The sequence below is a fragment of the Lissotriton vulgaris genome, chromosome 11 (assembly GCF_964263255.1).
Source record: "Lissotriton vulgaris chromosome 11, aLisVul1.2, whole genome shotgun sequence".
NCBI lineage: Eukaryota > Metazoa > Chordata > Amphibia > Caudata > Salamandridae > Lissotriton > Lissotriton vulgaris.
The window spans coordinates 331,024,977-331,042,357 of record NC_141699.1 but is presented as its reverse complement, the minus strand read 5'-3'; the positions used below and the strand labels follow the sequence as shown (position 1 = coordinate 331,042,357).

The following is a 17,381-nucleotide window of genomic DNA, read 5'->3' as shown; positions in this document are numbered from 1 at the left end:
GGGGATGCCGGTAAGCTCAGTGATCGAACAGTTAAAGCAAATGACTGTATTCAATGAGGAAAGATAATGACTTAATGGCCCCAAAGTATCGAAACGCATGTCTAGATATAGCGTTATCTAGGTAAATGCTACAGTTGCACCTTGTTAGGAGGAGCGAGGTGACGCGCCTCGATCACTATGTGGTTAGGAACTGGCAGCGCATTAGAAAGCTCACTCGTGAAACATTTTGAGTACATAGACTTTAAGTACAAAAACTTTCTTAATCTTACCCCAAATTGTAAGGTTATGTGCTTTCATCAGGGAAGCCCAGAGCTGGAAAAGAGGGGGGAAGAGAAGGTGTGAATCTCTTTACCTCATGAGAAGAAAGTACTTTCCTGTATAATAGACGCCGCCATTACCCGCGTGTATTGGCGCATTCACCGCTTGTGCTGACTCTGCCCCCGGATGTGGAACACGCGTCAGGGGGGGCGTTTTTAGCGGTGTTTTTTTGAAATAGCAACTTTATTGGCTGCGTGTGGAGGCAAACACCGATAGTGCTTTTTCTTGATATCGGGAGGCAGCGGTCTTTGCGATCTATGTATATTAATTTAACAAACTGGTGAGGAAAAAATGTTAATAATATTGGTATTGAAATTGGTAGGAGATACAGGAAGTATTTTGATTACTTAGCTCAGTCTGGATGTCCTATTTTGTGATGTCAAATTAATGGGCAGCAAACTGATGCCAGGGGACATTATCGTTCAAGCCCATGACGTTGGTTTTCAAGCGGTCTACCCATCTCTGTTTTTTTTCGTAAAGCTTTTTCTCAGCATTGGTGGTTTTCTCAGTGAGCATTTCAATTACGGTCCATCTGATGTCATCACAAGAATGGCCAGCCTCTACAAAATGGGCACAGAGTTTGGTAGTTGTCTTTTTAAGGCAGATGTTGCTTCTATGTTCTCCTATTCTTGTTTTGACCTTCCTGCAAGTCATCCCTATATACAGTTTTTTGCAAGGACAATTAGCCATATATATTACATGGGAAGAGTTACAGTTAGTGTGTTGTTTTTGGGTCCATAGAAGAGTCTCTGAGAGTTGTAATTGTTTGGAATGAGTGGTGTATTGGCATGCTGTGCAGTTACCACATGGGTAATGTCCACTTACTGGTGACATAGTAATGTTTCTGGTTATCTCTTGGGTTTGCACGCTTTTGGGTCGTGTATGGACCAAAGTGTCACGTAGATTTCTAGTTCTTCTATTCGCAAACCGCGGTTTAGGCCAGTTGAATTTCCCTGTGTTGAGGATTTTCCAATTTTTATTAACCAGTTTTTGGACCTCATAAGTAGAAGGACAAAATGTTGTCACCCCTTCTCCTTCAGAATAGTGAGTTTTGAGGATATTAATCCTTGTACAACATGTCTATGTTTATATCTTTTCCAGGTTAAAAAGATACGAGTGGTTAATGTATACCCTCCACTAATCAACCCAATACCACTACACGAATAGTGTGAGTAGTTTTTCTATGTTTGTTTGTCTATTTTGTCCTGACGAAAGCCCCACAGACTCCGTTGAGCCAAAGGGGGCTGAAACATGTCGACACATTTTGGAAACCCACACTTCTAGATCCAGTAACTCGATCTAGTACAAGTACTCATTTACTTTTAATCAAAAGATCTTCACCAATTTATTAAAAATTTTTGTAGGTGTCGATCTTATTTTATCCTTTTCCTTTTTGCACTGACCCTATTTTTTAATGGGGGCACTTTTTTCATCTCTGGACACTGCAATCTAGACCAGAGGAGCCTTTGGATGAGGCAGGCACCCACACTCTCTATGGTATCCGATGATAACTGCCAAAAACTACAATGTAGGGGCGGATGAAAGAAATATACCGCATTACCAGCACACATTGAGTTTTTTGAGGATACCATAGTATTTCTAACCAATGGTTTAGAATTGTTACAAGTGTCCATTTCTTCCACTTGATTACCTTCATACCTACCTGGGGAAATTAATGGACATTAATTCCTCCTCCCTACCCTCTTGATTATATGCAGTGTCTAGTTTCATTCAGCCGTCCATGCTACAATCTACTATCTCCTGTCTGAGGTGGTGTAACACCTCCCTGTGACAGGATACCATTTGTCCAGGCCTCCCCTGCCAGAGTTTTGGTCAGCAGCAGGAGGCCAGACTTGTGTCTGTGGCAGCAGCATCCATTTTGTGATGCTGGGGCTTTGGTTAGATTTAACCGCGTTTAAGCAAAGTAACATGTCTTCTCCCTCTAGAAGGGTGGAATGCTACCCCGTCGCTAGGACTAGCGAGGGGGTAGTATTCCAAACGTATGACACCTTACACGACATGTTTTGATAAAGCCAAACCAAAGTTAGCAAGTAACCGCGAGGATTATAATGCACTTAAGGGTATATGGTATGGCAATATCCTGGAACAGCTAAGGGAGTTGGTCCCGACAGCTGCAGACAGGCTCAGCTCATGCAGGAGCACCATCTCACATAAAACTAAGCACTCTGCCTCCAGGATTGATGAGGCCTGCCATAGAAGTGACTTATAGGTTTATATGTGTCCAGATATAGGTTTAGATATAGGCATACTATATTTAAGCAAGGGGTGATTACACGACCTTGCCCCAGCTGAGTGATCAACCAGTTGTGTCAGTTTGGATAGCCAGCCAGGGGTGGCAGAAGATTTGCTGCTGCCCCTGGTAGGCCTTGGGTACACCTATGCCCTGGGTACCTATAGTTCGCTGTACTGGGGCTGATAAGGTGACCCAGTATCCAATTGGAGATGTACCTAGGGTCCATTTTACAGAGATTGCAGATAGTCTGGGGCCCTGATTAGCAGGGTCCCAGGTCAACTAAGTCAAAAACCAGCTAAACACTAGGCAACAAATCTGGGGTAACTATAGTCAGGTATCCACCTTCCTACACGACCCCCCCCCCCCCCCCACCACCCCCTTCCCCCAAATGAGAGGAGATAAGGCTATCCTTGACCAGGTAAGCCTAAATTGCCTAAGTGGCCATATAAGGAAGTACCTACACTAGCATGGTTACCCCCTGTCTAATGGTCCACTAAGCAATCCCTCACCCTAGGGGTATCAGAGGGTCTCCACCATATGGAATCACTACCTGTGGTGTGTTTTGGCAAAGTAAAATACTGGTGTGGGAATGGAGTATTGAAGTGAGGCTCCACTAATGTAGGGCTCAGTTTCCTCCAATCACTATCCACCATGGATGCCTTTCTTTCCATGACTGAGTTGCACTGTGCTCTCAGGGGTCAACCTCTGGCTACCTAAAGCTGGAGGCTGGGTCCCTTTTGTTGGCTTACTGGAGGGACAGTTCAGGTTTGGGGCCTTTGGGTCCCAAGTTTGGCTGTGTCCAACAGAATCCATATGGGGGAAGCTCCTAACTAAGTTTAAGGGAGTTCCCTCAGGAGTTTTTGACTTTTTCACCTTGCTAGGGCTGCTAGCTTTGGTGCCCCTAATCTTCTGATGGGGTGGTTCTTTTGAACAGGGCGCCCTTTGGGGTCCACCACTGGCCTCCCTGACCTCTACAGCCCTGGGCTGACTGAGGCAGGGTAGAGAGGGGCAGGTTACCTGCTCCAGACTGGGTCCCACCTGGGAAGGGTCCACTGACAACAGGGGTTCTGTCAGACTAGGCCTAACCACCTCTGGGACAGTTCCTTCACCAGGGGTAAGATCAGTTCCCTGAGGAGGCTGATCTTTTCCTAAAGTCTGGTGGGAGGGAGATTTCTCTTCCTCCTCAATGCTCTCTGTTTGTGTGGAGTGATCCATAGTTTCAGGCGTCACAACACATGAATCTGTTTGAGTTTGGGCTGTTACCATCACAGCCCTGCCAACCTGTTCAGGGAAGGAATCTGTTTGAGATTTGGCTGAAACTGGCACAGCCCTCCTGACCTGTTCAGGGAGGACATCTTGGATTGCGGCTGTGGCCATCACAGCCCCACTAACCTTTCCATGGAGATTTACCATTTTAGAATGGGTTTCTTGCTCTACCTCAGCCTAGGCTGAGATCTCTAAATCATTCCCCAGTAGACAATCTACAGGCAAGTTTGATGACACTGCCACTCTCTTGGGGCCAGTGACACCTCCCCAGCTGAGATTTACCACTGCCATGGGATGATCTTTCTGTACTCCATCAATGTTGGTCACCTGGTATGTGGCTCCAGGTAAAAGTTGCCTTGAGGGGACTAGGCTCACAGTCACCATGGTGATGCTAGCCGCTGTGTCTCTGAAGGCCTCAACTTTCAGACCATTGATGAGGGGCTCCTGTCTGTACTTGTCCAAAGTGTTGGGACAAGCAGTGAAGTTGGCAAACCCCATGCCATTTTCACAGACAAGAGTAGCTGTGGTAGGGAACTGGTTAGGCCAGAGTCCACCTGTGTTCCCCAAGTAAACCCAGCCAAATTCTTGGGGGCACTCCCACCACCTGGGGGATTACTACTAGTAGTAACAGGAGGTGTTGGAGTATTACCTGGAGAAATATTCTCCTTATTGCTGGCCTTAGGACAACTGCTGTCATTCTTCCAATGGCCACACTTTTTACAAGCATGACAATAAGGCTTTTTCACTGTAGAGGAAGTGTCTTGGGGCCCACCCTTTTCTTTGGAGTTTTGGGGCCCTGAGGAAGTCTTGTCTTTAGATGTATCCCCACCTTTTTCTTGAGGCTTGGTAGACTCCTTCTTCTGTTCATTACCCTGATTTCTAGGCCTAATCCTGGTTCTGACCCATTTGTCTGCCCTCTTACCCAATTCTTGTGGAGAGGTCAGATCTGAGTCCACCAGGTGCTGGTGTAAAAGCTGGTTTTGACAATTACTACTGCTCCCTCATAATCAAAGTATACAATCCTGTATAGTCATGTACTTTGCTGCCATGCAACCAACCTTCCAGAGCTTTAGTAGCACAATCTACAAAATCAGTCCAGTCCTGTGTCCGTGTCTTCTGGGTGTCTCTGAACATTAACCTGTACTGTTCAGTGGTTAAGCCAAACCCCTCAATTAGACCACACTTCTAACAGTGAGGAGCTTGTCCCTTCCTTTTTCTGAAAAGGAAAGCCACAAGATTGCTGCCCACTGATCCTGAGGAACCTGCTGTACCATGCAGGCTCTCTCAAGAGTAGTTATCCATTTGTGGATATCATCCCCATCTCTGTAGGGGGCACAATCTTACTCAGGTTTCTACTATCATAGGACCTGTCTTTATCCTTGGGGATAATGTTGCTGCCACTAGTGGAATCTAATCCACTTAACTTTTGCTCCCTTGCTAAAGCAAGTTTAGCTTGGGCCAGGGCTATCTCTTCCTTCTCTATCTGGAGTTGGACAGCTCTCATCCTAGCCTCATGTTCTCTTCTCTGGGGGGAAGTAATTCACCTTTGAGATCCCCTTGAGGCATTAGAATGATTGGAGTCCCTGGAGTGAGATCTAACCCTTCTATTGCCAGGGTTAAGTCTACTATTGGGCCTGGACAGATGGACACCTTCTCCATTCCCATGTAGGCTTAAGTTGGCCTGGTTCAATATTCTAACTTGAACCTGGTCATCCTCCCCCTGATCTTCTGACTCATTTCCATCCTCATCCTCGTCTACCTCTTCAGGATCAACTTCTGGGACATCAGAATTCTCAGGTGGGTTTCCCTCTCCTATCTTTCCTGAAGGGCCTGCTGCAGCTTACTTCTCAAGATCAGCTTTCTCTAAGATTGCTATAAGGCTAGAGATTGTGGGGTTGAGACCCCTTTTCAGCCCCCTTGAAGTGCATAGGGCACTCAAGTCCTTGTGGCTGGGTTTTTTCATAACTGAATGGTGGTTTGTGAGAGTCACCCACAGGTAGAGAACTGGAGGGTTCACATGTGCCAGGCATGACTAGTGAGGTGCAAGTGGTGCACTTACCTACATTATTTGTTTTCCTACTGGAACCTCTCTAGAGGTTGCAGTCCGGGTGTGCTAAGCCCTTTGGTCTACAACCACTAAGTTCAGTAGAACTTAAGTATGCTAAACTTTGTTTATATGTACCTAGGTACTTGATGTGATCTTTCAAATGATATTGTTAAAGGTTACAATTGGTAAAACAACAGCAAGCTCAAATCCCACCCGCTGCACACCAATGTGAGAAGTTGGCCTGATGTATGATGCCCACAGTTCTGTGGGCACCCTGTATCAGTCCAAACAATCCCTTATGGTGGTGGTTGTAAAGTCAACCTTATAGACAAGCTATCCTAGTGGTAGCATGGACTAAGCAGTCTTAGGCTAAACTTAAGAGGGCATGTGAAGCCAGCTGTTTTACCATATGCAATCTTGTAATATCAAATGAAAGGACACCACAAAAGTTATATATTATAAAAATATATTTATTTGTTACTAGAATAATCCTCTGTACTCTTTATGAATGCAGAGGCACAAGCGTTTAAACAAAAGCACAGTTCAACATTCAAAAGTTGCACAATTTTGGATAGGCCCGGTGGCCACTCAAACCATATACTAAAATAGTGGTATAAGTACCACCTCTCGAACAATGGTAAGGCCTAGGGCGTTGTGAATCGCTGGGACTACTCGGGACTAGCAGTGATGAAGTCGGGAGAGGCCCGCAGGACACGGGTGCAGTGCCTAAAGCACACGCATGCACCAATGCAAAGTCAATGGCGCGTAAAAGTTATAGAGTTACTGTTTTGAAAGTCTTCCGACTGGAATAGAATTACCCCACTTTAAACTAGGACACTAGGGGTGTAAACCACTACAGGAGCACCGGTGTTAGTTCGTTACCTCACCCACAGGAAGCGGGTGCATAGGTGCCAAAGTGTGTCGGGTTTCGTCGTTGAGATCTATGGAGCCTGGAGATGAAGATGCTGCAGGCGGCCTTGGGGGGAAGAGTCAGGTTGGATCCAAGGGTGGATCGAATATGTAGAGTACCTGAAAGCAGAGGGGACGGAGTCTGGGTCACTAGCCAGTGACCAGCATGGAACCAGGAAGGAACCAGGCAATGTCTGGTGCAATCAGGTGGTTGTCGTGACGCTTGTCTCCGCTGCCACGTGGTTTCTGGGCCATCGCCGATGACCAGGAGTGGAGCACAAACTGTCCCACGAAGTCTCTCGCTGTTGGCGGTGTCTGCTTCCGGATCGGAGGTAACAAGCCTTGGCAAGTGCAACCCACGCAGGATTTGAAGATCGCTTCTTACTCGGACCAGCAAGGTCAGAGCGGTGGCTCCTTTTCATGGGAGCGAGGGCCAGTCTGGAGCAACCAGACTAGCAGTGTAAATTTAAAGGTTCGTCGGTTCTGGGCCACTAGCCAACAGGCAAGCGACTGGACCAACGTGTCGAGCAGGAAAATGCAAAAGGGCCCCACGCAGCACTCGATGAGTGTGGAGGGGAGATCTTCGGTGCACAAGCTGCTCGGGCTTCTCAAACCCCAATGCACAGCTTCGAGGGTGCCTCGGGAGCTGCACGGTCAGCACTTCGCAGTCTTTTCAAGATGCCGGCTCCACACTTCACGTCGCCTCCACGGGTCTCAGATTCGCTGGGACTGTGGATTGGGCTGTTAGAAGTCACGGAAGCTGGGTCTTGTCGATCTGTCACTCGAGTTCCGGCAGGAACTGCAACAAAGCAAACCGTTGGGTGCTGGAGGGTGCCTGTTTGCACAGGGTGGTCACTAATTGACCACAAGGGAGATTCTTTAGTCGTCCAAGTCGAGTGGGATGTCGAAGGGTCCAGAGTTCTGTATCAAAGTTTCGTTCAGGATAATCTAATGCTCCTGGGCACAGCTCCTACCTTTATTCCAAATCAAGGGGCTGGATTACCTGCTAGGTCCCTCCTATGGGTGGGACCCAGGAAGGGGGTGGTTACACCCCTTTCCCTTGTCCAGTTTCGTGCCAGAGCTGGGACTGGAGTGTCCCAGCACCGGTTTGAACTGGACTATGCATGGGAAGCCTTGTGTTCCCCAGGCAGTGCCTAGTTTCATTCAGCCCTCCCTGCTACAATCCACTATCTGCTGTCTGGGGTGGTGTAACACCTCCCTGTGACAGGATACCATTTGTCCAGGCCTCCCCTGCCGGAGTTTGTCAGCAGCAGGAGGCCAGACTTGTGTCTGTGCCAGCAGCATCCATTTTGTGATGCTGGGGCTTTGGTTAGATTTAACTGCCTTCAAGCAAAGTAACATGTCTTCTCCCTCTAGAAGGGTGGAATGCTACCCCTGTCGCCAGGACTTGCGAGGAGGTAGTATTCCAAAGTGTATGACACCTTACACGACCTGTTTTGATAAAGCCAAACCAAAGTTAGCAAGTAACCGCAAGGATTATAATGCATTTAAGAGTATATGGTATGGCAATATCTTGGAACAGCTGCAGCCAGGCTCAGCTCATGCTAGAGCACCATCTCACATAAAACCAAGCACTCTGCCTCCAGGATTGTTAAGGCCTGCCATAGGAGTGACTTATAGGTATATATGTGTCCAGATATAGGTTTAGATATAGGTATACTATATCTGAGCAAGGGGTGATTACACGACCATGCCCCAGCTGAGTGATCAGCCAGTTGTGTCAGTTTGGACAGCCAGCCAGGGGTGGCAAAAGATATGCTGCAGCCCCTGGTAGATGGGTACACCTATGCCCTGGGTACCTATAGTACACTGTACAGGGGCTGATAAGGTGACCCAATATCCAATTGAAGATGTACTTAGGGTACATGGAGTCCATTTTACAGAGAAAGCAGATAGGCTGGGGTCCTGATTAGCAGGGTCCCAGGCCAACTAAGTCAAAAAACCAGCTAAGCACTTGGCAAAACATCTGGGGTAACCATAGTCAGGTATCCACCTTCCTACAGCTGGCTACATGCTCCATCATGCTGGTATGTTGTTATGGGCCACATGTTGATGACCCTGCCTTTTATAATGTCCTCTGGGGGAAAGTACTGAACATAGGGTCCACCTACGTGCTATTGGGGGGTTGTGACACTTCAATACACCCTCATGTGGCTAGACCAAACCCACAACCACATAGGCGGCAGACCCGAGAGCAGAGGACGGCCCGGGACCAGGGTTCGATTCCCGGCGCGGCAGGTTTCTGGACCAGGGTCAGCGGACTCGATAATTCTCTCGCCTCGGTGCCCACTCTGATCAGCGATCACACTCGGCAACTCTGGGCATTAGCTTGCCTCATCTTCACTAACGGCCCCACCAGACCGCTGGGGATGCCTGGTCTCACCCTGGAGATACCCATTAAGGGGACCATCTCTCAGGGAAGCCAGGAAGGGTTTCGCAGCGGTCGAAGCGCCTTGGGACCCTCCGGGTAAGTAGTGCTCTATATAAATGCCTATACATACATACATACATACATACACTATACTGCCATTCAGAAACAGCTGTAACAGATTATTACACACCATTACTTAATCAATGCATGGCCACATATGCACCCACAGCTGAGGGAGGGCACACATTGCTCCGCAATACATTCTTCTTGGTCCAGGATAGATTATTGGATAGTGTCCAGGGGACTGGGGACATGGGTGACGCACGCCCAGCACCTACCTTGCACCTTGTCTGATCATTCCCTGGTCCGGATCACTCTTGTCCCCCCAGTGCAATGCATGTCCCATGGGGCCTGGCGGCTCCTACACGCGACACTATTAGACGCTGCTTGTAGAACAGAGCTGGGGCAAGAGATACAAGAATTTCTCCAGCGAAACGTAAGATTAGTGGTACGCCTCACCACTTCATGGGAGGCGTTCAATGTAACGATCAGGGGTATATGTATGGCAAAGGAGGGCGGAGTGCTACGGGACATATGCAATAACCTTGTCCGCTTGGAGTCGGACCTCAAAAGGCTAGAAGAATTGCTTGCGGACTCCCCTACGGCGCAAATGCAAATTGCACTTCGGGATACACTAAGAGAGTACAGGGAAACAGCAGACAGGGAATACCTGTCCCGCGGCTGATATTATGGAGTGTGTAGATATAGGGAAGGAGAAAGGCCAGGGTAGGCTCTTGCGGAACAAATCCACTGCCCCAAATTTGCCAATTATGTGACAGAGATAAGAGACTGGGGTAATAATGTACATAAAGACAGCATTTTACTTTGCACTGTATTCCTCTCTGGGACTACCGGCGATCTCCCTGGGTACATATCTGGAGGATGTGGCCTTAGGCTGGCTTGGGGAGGCACAACGTGAGTTCCTAGCGGTGGAGATGGAGGAGGACAAGATTGGGGCAGCAATTATGCAGCTTCAATGTGGCAAAGCACCCAGCTCTGATGGCCTACCGGCTGGTTTTTACAAGATGTACGTAGATTGTGTGGTTCCAATTCTTAAGGGGGTGTACGATGAGGCCAGGGAGGATGGAATCGTCCCTCAGAGTATGAGAGAAGCAACCATAGTCTCCTTACTTAAACCTGGAAAGTCAGGAGATAAATGTGAATCATATCGGCCGTATCCCTTATAAATTGTGACATCAAGATCTTAGGCAAGGTGCTTGTGAACAGTCTAAATCTCCTTGTTGAGGCGGGGTTCAACCTGGGCTGCTTGACTCACATAATCTGCGCACCCTGTTCTCGTTGTTGCAGGACATAGACCCAGACATAAAGGCAGCGGCGGTCTTCCAGGACGCCACCAAGGCATTTGACTAGGCGGAGTGAAGCTATGTCATGGGGGTACTGGGGAGGAAGGGAGTCCCCTTGGGCTTTCTTTCTTGGATTGAGCTATTAAACTGGCATGCACGGGTGCTCGCTCCATTCCCAGTGTCACGGGGGACGAGACAGGGGTGCCCGATATCACCCCTATTGTTTGCACTGGCCAAAGAGCCATTAGCGGTGACGATTTGTCAAAAATATTGCAAGCATGCAGTACCCCACCCGACAAAACTTGATATCCCTGTATGAAGATGATATTACTTTATATGTGCGAGACCCACAGATTAGCTTAAACCCCATTCTACGAGAGTACACTGCTTTTGGTGAGATATCGAGAATCACAATCAATTAGGATAAAACACAGCTGTTCCTACTAACCATGGTTACCTGTCCGTACCCACTGGATTATCTCATAGCCTGGAGCCCAACAGAGGTAAATAATTAGGAGTTGTCATGTCTCGGGATAGGGACGAACTGACGAGTGTAAACTATGGCATTGATTTGGCGTCTCTAAAGCGCTCGGTTGCCCTGCCCCTCTCAATGGCGGTACGTATATCACTAATTAAAATGATAATGCTACCCAAACTATTGTGCCTGTTCCTAAACATACTGTACAGCCCGGCTCACAATTGTTCAAACTGCTCCAATCACAGTTAATCAGACTGGCGTAGGGGGGCAGACAGGCAAGGCTAAAGTGGGACATCCTGACTCTCCTTTTCTCGCAAGGGGGCTTCGAAGCACCAGATCTGAACCTATACTATATATGCGCACAGGCACACTAGGCCAAACACTGGTTTCACCCTCCCCCTTACATGCCACACTTCGCTATTGAGCAGGGATATATGGGTCCCATTCCACTGGTGGGATTTATCGCGCATATAGCCAAGGGCAGGGACCATGGTAGACTGCACTAATGAGGTGTGGAGAGACATAGCCACCAGACTTGGCATGCCGAAGCTGTACTCTTCAAGACTACAACTTGCGTGGTCCCCAGACCTCGAGAGAGGTCTGGGGAGAGGTTGCGCCCCAGCGAAAAATACACAAGTTCAAAATGAACACGAGGGGTGATCTGTATGCTGGTGGTAGTATTAAAACTAAAAACAAATTATTTTCTAACGATTAACCCATGCCCATGGAGCTGTTCATGTACGTGAGGCTCCATCAGAGTGTTAAGGCCATTACTTCTGACTTCCCTCACGAGCCGCAAACACTGGGCCTGTTACACATAATACTACAGTGCACTTCCCCGTCTCATGTAGTCTGCATGCTATACCGCTACACACAGGCGCTGGCGGTGTGCACTCCCACAGCTTCCAGGACTCAGTGGGAGGTGGAGTTAGGCTCCACCTACTGGATAACCCGTGGATATATTGTTGTAAGCAGCCAGGGAGCATATCGGCCACTAGCCACTTGAGGATAATACATTATACATTTCTTTATTGCCTGTATTACACTACCGCCAAGGTGCATAAGTTTCAACTATGGATGGAAGATTGCTGTGACAGGTGTAATGCAGACTTCCTTCATTTGGCATGGGAATGCGATCCCATCATGGCATATTGGTGACAAATCCTCGAAGCGCTTGGAGAAATGCTGGGGGTCTTATTGCCGATTTCCCCCATTTTGGCCATGCTGGGGTACAGAGAAGAGCTGGAGGCCACTGATAGGAAATGTGCTGCATTGGGGCTTTTATTGTCAAAAAGGAAGGTGGCTTGCGGGTGGGGGGCGGGGCAAGGCGCCTAAATTTAGGGATTGGATCCACGATCTCATAATGTGGCGGGGACAATCCCTCGTATACGCTGAGCTCCTTCCTCAGGGCTCCAGGCCGAGTGATATATGGGATCCCCTCCGAATATACGTATTAACACACCCACCCTAGAGCGTGGTAGAGAGCACATGTGGTCGGAGGAAAACGGGGTCACCTAAGAAGGCAGAACATGGGAGGACATTTGGAACGAGTTTGGGTCCACCCTGCTGTGTATGGCTGATTACATTTTTTCTTTGTGAATGTCATGTACTTATCCAAATTCTTCGACTATATATGGTATTGCTGATACTTAGCTGATTTTTGTACTTTTAAAACTTCAATAAATAATTTTTTTTTAAAAACTACACCTCTCGAAAAAGAAAGACTCGTAAATTTGTTTTGTGTTCTAAATCTTGCAGTGCCAGGTGACCAGTAGACCTGCAATAGTAATTTCATTGTATTTGTTAAATGTTAATTTATTTGTTTTAATTCACTTGCAGGACGGATTCGTTTAGGGGATTTGTTGATTATTGCTTGCAGAAAATACCTCAGGACAGGCCAACATCAGCAGAGCTGCTAAGGGTAAATTTACTTACTATTTTTGTTCTAATTGTGCCTTTTTATTTAAGCTTCTTTTGCTTTCTATTCTAAAGTACCTATGCACGAATGAAACATACACAATTTACATGATTTTTCTTTAATGAAGGAAAAGCACCTAGCCTCTACAACGTCCACCATCACACACACTGTTCACTGCTAACACTTTCCAGCCCACCTAGGGCTGTCAATTCGAAGTAGGTGTAATTTGGGTGGTTCTGAATACAAATATGTTGTGTAAGATGTTATGTTATGTTATGTTTTTAAAATAACTCACTCACCCCCACCTCTCACGCTCGAAAGGCGGACTCAGCGCTGCCCTACAACTAGGCGTGGAACGCTTCCAGCGCCTCGCTCAGCCTGCAGGCCACGCCCCCTTCAGAGGCCACGCCCACCGACCGTCACTTTAAAGGGACGCTGATTGCGAGCGCTCCCATTTGCTGTGACACACTCCTGAGGCGGAAAGCCGGGAGGCTGATCATTTTTAAAATTGTTGTGTTGTGTTATTCTTGTGCTTTTTAAAATAACTCACCCCCACCTCTCACGCTCGAAAGGCAGACTCAGCGCTGCCCTACAACTAGGCGTGGAACGCTTCCAGCGCCTCGCTCAGCCCGCAGGCCACGCCCCCTTCAGAGGCCACACCCACCGACCGTCACTCCGTTCTCCCATAAATCATGTGCTTCCCTCGGAAGCGCAGCGGACGAGCGCAGCGGACGAGCGCAGCGGGCGCGACGAAGGCGCGCCGAAGGAAAGCCCGTCTGCGCCCGTCCGCGACCGACCGGGACCAGGGGCACCCCATAATACCCAATCCTTCCATTACTCCAGGGCTGACCTTCTGGAGTGCAATAAGAACAATGATCATCTACTCCTATCAAAGGACACACTCCATCTGCTTTGTAAGTATGGTATCCTGCGCCAAGGCTGTCACCTCTCCACTCGTGCAGCATGTTTGGCTACGTCCAATCCACCCCTCAATTCGCTCTCTATCCTTTACCTTAACACCCGCTCCCTTGTTAAGCATCAGATGGACATCTTTCTGTTACTTGCCACGGAAAAACCGGACATTCTTCTACTGGCAGAAACGTGGCTATCTCCTACCTCAGCACCTGACATCATAGCAGCCCTACCATCTGACTACTATATTATCCAGGCAGACCGCGCAAGCGGGAAAGGAGGAGGTGGAGTTGCGGCGATTATCCACTCCAGCCTGGAGGTCACCAGTCTTACCTGTCTGACACTAGCCAACACGGATAACCTTGTACTAAAAATTGTCACTCCTCACATGACTATAGCATGTGTTCTTCTGTACAGACCACCCACCTCAATGCCATTGTTCCCCATGGCCTTTAGTGAGCAGGTTGCCAACCTAGCTCTGGATTACGCCAGGGTTATGTTAGTAGGCGACTTCAACTACTGGTACAAAGATCCCTTAGAGGGCTCTCAATCAGCGGAACTAACTTACCTTCTGTCTAACCTCAACTTCAAGCAACTGGTGCTCTCCCCCACTCATGATAAAGGACATATATTGGATCACGTGTGGTCCAACACCACCTGTGTGACCCCCCCTTAACCTTGCCTTGCCTATGGTCAGATCATCTGATCCTTAAATTTGAGATTCATGTTACTCACAACAAAACCACTGTGCCAACTGCTGGCAGATTAGCTAGGAATTGGAACGCTATGGATAAGACTGCTTTTCTACAGTCTTTAGCTAATGATGTCTCTTCTTTGGATAATGACATAAACCTGTCAGTTTCTTCTCTTACCGATTGGCTACAAGCGGCCAGCAATCTGCATGCCCCGTATAAAAAAATCAAACTCGCCCGGCGCACGGATGCTAACAGATGGTTTTCTGCCGACTTGAAAAGCAGGAAACTGGCTCTCCGTCAACTTGAGCGCATGTGGCATCGCGACTATGACACTGAGAAAAAAACTAAATATACTAGGGCGAGGAAGGAATACATGAATGCCATCTCTGCAGCAAAGGTGGAGTATTTCTCTTCTCGTATTCTGGACTCATCAAACAAATCCAAAGATATTTTCTCTGTCTTCAATGAACTGACCAATTTGGAGAATGTTCGTCCTAAAGTAATCCCCACCCAGTGTCTGTGTGATTCACTCAATTCCTACTTTAGTGACAAAATCAGAGACATAAAAACTAGCATTCCCCAACCGAAGACCCCACTCACGACCGGTATGGCAATAAAGACAGGCTCTGCCACTCTTACCAATTTTCAACCTATAACCCATAGCCAGCTCCTGGAATTAATGACGAGAGTCAAATATGGGTCCCCACTGGATATCTGTCCCCCTCGCATCTTGAAAGAATGCTTTTCCACTTATCCAACCCCCATTCTTGCCCTTCTAAATGATTCCCATTCGTCGGGCATTGTCCTGTCTACCTTTAAAGAAGCCACGGTTATACCCCTATTAAAAAAACCTGGGGCAGATCCTGGATGCAAGGCAAACTTCAGGCCTATCTCCCTATTGCCTTATTTGGCGAAAATTCTAAAGGCACACGTGGCGAAAAACCTCTCCAACTTTCTGGAGGAGTCCTCTTGCTTTGATCCTCATCAGGCTGGATTCCGGCCTGCACACTCTACGGAGGCAGTGGTCACCGCAGTTTTGGATACACTTCGAGACTGCGCAGATAGACGTTCTCCCCAGGCCCTGGTGCTACTGGACCTGTCGGCCGCGTTCGACGCGGTCGACCACAACATCTTGATCGACCGCGTCGGACAGACCGGCATACAGGGCGTGGCGGCCTGCTGATTGAGGTCCTTTTTGGAGGACCGCTCCCAAGCGGTGCGCCTGGGGGACTTGACCGGTGTTAAACAGGCCATCCCATGTGGAGTGCCACAGGGCTCCTCCCTGTCACCCTATCTTTTTAACATATACATACTCCCCCTTATACAAACCTTGAGGGACAAACAGGTGAGAGTTTTCAACTACGCAGATGACCTGCAGCTACTCTTCACCATTGATAACTCTGAAAACTCTTTGAGTCATTTCCAGTCAACCATGAGGTTTATTAAATCCTGGATGGATCAAAATCAACTGAAATTAAATCCAGGTAAAACTGAACTGGTACTGACGGGGGACAGTGCTAAGTACTGGGGCCCTCACTATTGGCCTTCAGACTTGGGCCAAGCTCCGCAACCATCACCATCGGCTAAAACGCTTGGAGTCATTGTGGATAGTGATCTCTCACTAAAAGCACAAGTGGGACAAGTGGTCTCCAAATGCTTTTACCAGCTAAAAAAAATCAGGAAGGTCAGGCGACTACTAACGCCTGAAGCGATTACCCAGGTTGTGATGGCCACTGTCCTGTCACATCTGGATTACGCGAATGCCATCTACCTAGGTCTCCCTAACTATTTACTTAAGCGTCTCCAGATGGTGCAGAACTATGCTGCTAGGCTGATCCTGAAGCAACCAAGATGGCAGGTGGCGACTCCTCTTCTCATCAAGTTGCATTGGCTTCCAGTCACACAACGCTGCTACTTCAAAGCAGGTTGTATGATCTTTGTCATTACATGGCAAAAGCCCTAAATTTATAAACCAATTAATCACCAGACACGTCCCCTCCTGCAACCTTCGCTCACTCCATCTAGCCCTGCTCCAGACCCCTCCCTTTTAACTTAAACGTTCTGGTGGACGCAGATTTGCAACACTGGCCCCCTGCCTATGGAACACCTTTCCCCTGGAGATCCGGTCTTGCCAAGACCTCTTACCTTTTCGGAAAGCACTGAAGACATGGCTTTTTAGACAAGCTTTTTAATCCACCTTTTCCACCTCCGATTGTGTTACTGTCAATTTTAGCGCCAAGAAACTAATCAGTGTTAGTGCGCTCAATAAATGATTTAATAACATAACATAACATAACATGTCCATAGATCTTGAGGCTGCAGGCGAAGGGAGTGTAAACGCACAAGTGATTTAAAGACCTATATGATGATACAAGCAAAAGATTTCATATGTATGCTCTAGTGCCTACGCCCAATATTGTGTAATAAAGTTAATAATAGAAAATACACTCTTTGTAAAAGTAAGCCGGTGGATTAAGACCTATGTTGCTGTGCTTTAGGTTGTCTTTTTTTGTGGTGTTGTTCCTTTTTGTAGAATGGTGTTTTGTGTTGTGCAAAGATTTTCTGTTAGTGCTAGATTTGGTGCTGATGTGTGGATGATGCTCTCTGACACTCTTTGTGTCTGATGATATGGCTCTTATATTCATAAAGCCTGGTCTTTTTCCCTAGGGGCATAGTGCAGAACTATTTATGGGCATGAAACCACCCTTGATCTATAAAGAATTTGGAACTAGAGATTTCTTAACTTAAAATTGTTAGGTACATAACCTGTTGAAGCACCAGTGACCTGAAGTCTAAAGCAGATACAACAGCCAACAGTGTTTTTATAG

The 17,381-nt window shown here is 47.6% G+C and overlaps 1 protein-coding gene across 5 annotated transcripts in view; it reads left to right on the top strand.

Moving 5' to 3' along the window:
• The window catches only part of TAOK3 (TAO kinase 3), a 1,449,622-nt gene that overhangs the window by 838,318 nt on the left and 593,923 nt on the right, over window positions 1-17,381 (top strand). For all 5 annotated transcript variants that reach the window (XM_086943286.1, XM_086943287.1, XM_086943290.1 and 2 more), the window contains one exon: window positions 12,868-12,949. In XM_086943286.1, coding sequence (XP_086799412.1) covers window positions 12,868-12,949 — 82 coding nt within the window. The remainder of the gene's footprint in view (window positions 1-12,867; window positions 12,950-17,381) is intronic.